At 37.6% G+C, this 1,549-nt stretch overlaps 1 protein-coding gene across 1 annotated transcript; it reads left to right on the top strand.

The window, feature by feature from the left end:
* On the top strand, positions 439-963 carry LOC109234761 (uncharacterized mitochondrial protein AtMg00810-like). The gene has a single exon (XM_019400826.1). It carries the CDS (start codon positions 439-441, stop codon positions 961-963), a length of 525 nt encoding a protein of 174 aa, XP_019256371.1.

Genomic DNA, 1,549 nt, shown 5'->3' with positions numbered 1-1,549 from the left:
CACTTTACTCCCTGCACCTTGAGTGCAGATTCAGGTATTTCTGGACCCGGTAGCGGGTATTGGTTGCTCAGAGGTAGAGTCATCGGAGTTTAGCAAGGTAGCTGCCCGACGTCCGCATCACTGCTTTTCTCCCTCCTGATTTCATTATACTGTATGTAGTGCATTTTCAGAATTTTTCGTTGTATTTAGACCTTAGTATATGCTCGTGACTGGTGATACCCCGATATCGGGCTATGTCTATTCCGCAATTGTATCATTTACCTTATTTTGGGATTCATTATTATGATTTAGACTTTGTTCTATTATTTAATTGCTTAAGAATGAAGTGGGAGTGTGTCGGCTGGCCTTGTCTTCACGAGAGGTGCCATCACGATCGGGTCCGGGTTTAGGGTCGTGACACAAACCAAGTACACCAAGGAACTTATAAAGAAGTTTGGCATGGAGAATGCAAAGTCCATTGGAACTTCAATGAGTCCAACTACTACGCTTGAAGAAGATAATAATGGAAAAAGTGTGGATGAAACGATGTATAGAGGAATGATTGGATCTTTATTATGTCTCACTGCTAGTCGACCAGATATAGTGTTATGTGTGTGTAAATGTGCAAGGTTTCAGTCGGCTCCAAAAGAATCCCATCTTACTGGAGTTAAACGCATTATTAGATATCTTATTGGGACCTCTGAATTAGGATTATGGTATGCTCACTCTAAGAATTTTGTGTTAAAAAGTTTTTCAGATGCAGATTTTGCAGGTGATAAGATTGATAGGAAAAGTACTAGTGGCACATGCCAACTGTTGGGAAATGCTCTAATTTCCTGGCATATCAAGAAACAAAATTGCATAGCTTTGTCAACTACTGAAGCAGAATATTTAGCTGTTGGAAGTTGTTGTATACAAGTTCTTTGGATCATGCATCAATTTCTCGATTATGATTTATCTCTTACCTCTACTCCTATATTTTGAGATAATACTAATGTTATATGTCTGTCAAAAGATTCTGTGCATTACTCTAGGGCAAAGCATATAGAAATCAAGCATCATTTTATCCATGATCATGTTGTAAAAGGTTATATTGTTTTAGAATTCATTAATATTGAGTCTCAACTTGCTGATTAATTTAAGAAACCTCTTTTAGAAGAAAGATTTTGTTTACTGTGTAAAAATATTGGCATTATGTCTATTTTGTAAAAGAATCTTTCGTATCTGTATAAAATATTTTACTTCCTTACTTAAGTTTGTTTAATTGATGAAGTGTATTAATTTGATGTGAGTGTAATTATTACATTTCCATCGGTGCTGCCGAAGCAACTCCTCAGAAGTGTCACTTCCTTCTGAACCTGGCTTTTCCTTAACCGAGGAAACCCTTCAACCTTCCAAACGCCTAGATAAGTACCCTCTTCTCCCTCTCATTATTCATCTCCCCTAACAAAATTTCCTTACCATGGAAAGAAGAAACCTTTCATCTTCCATTACCACCAGACGAAGCAGACGATTTCAGAAAACCCATAACCCCGAAGAAACCGTAAACTTGGAATCATCCCTCGACTCA

Source organism: Nicotiana attenuata, chromosome 1 (genome assembly GCF_001879085.1).
Source record: "Nicotiana attenuata strain UT chromosome 1, NIATTr2, whole genome shotgun sequence".
Classification (NCBI taxonomy): Eukaryota; Viridiplantae; Streptophyta; class Magnoliopsida; order Solanales; family Solanaceae; genus Nicotiana; species Nicotiana attenuata.
Note: the sequence above shows the minus strand (reverse complement) of the source record. Positions and strands in the feature narration are given on the sequence as shown.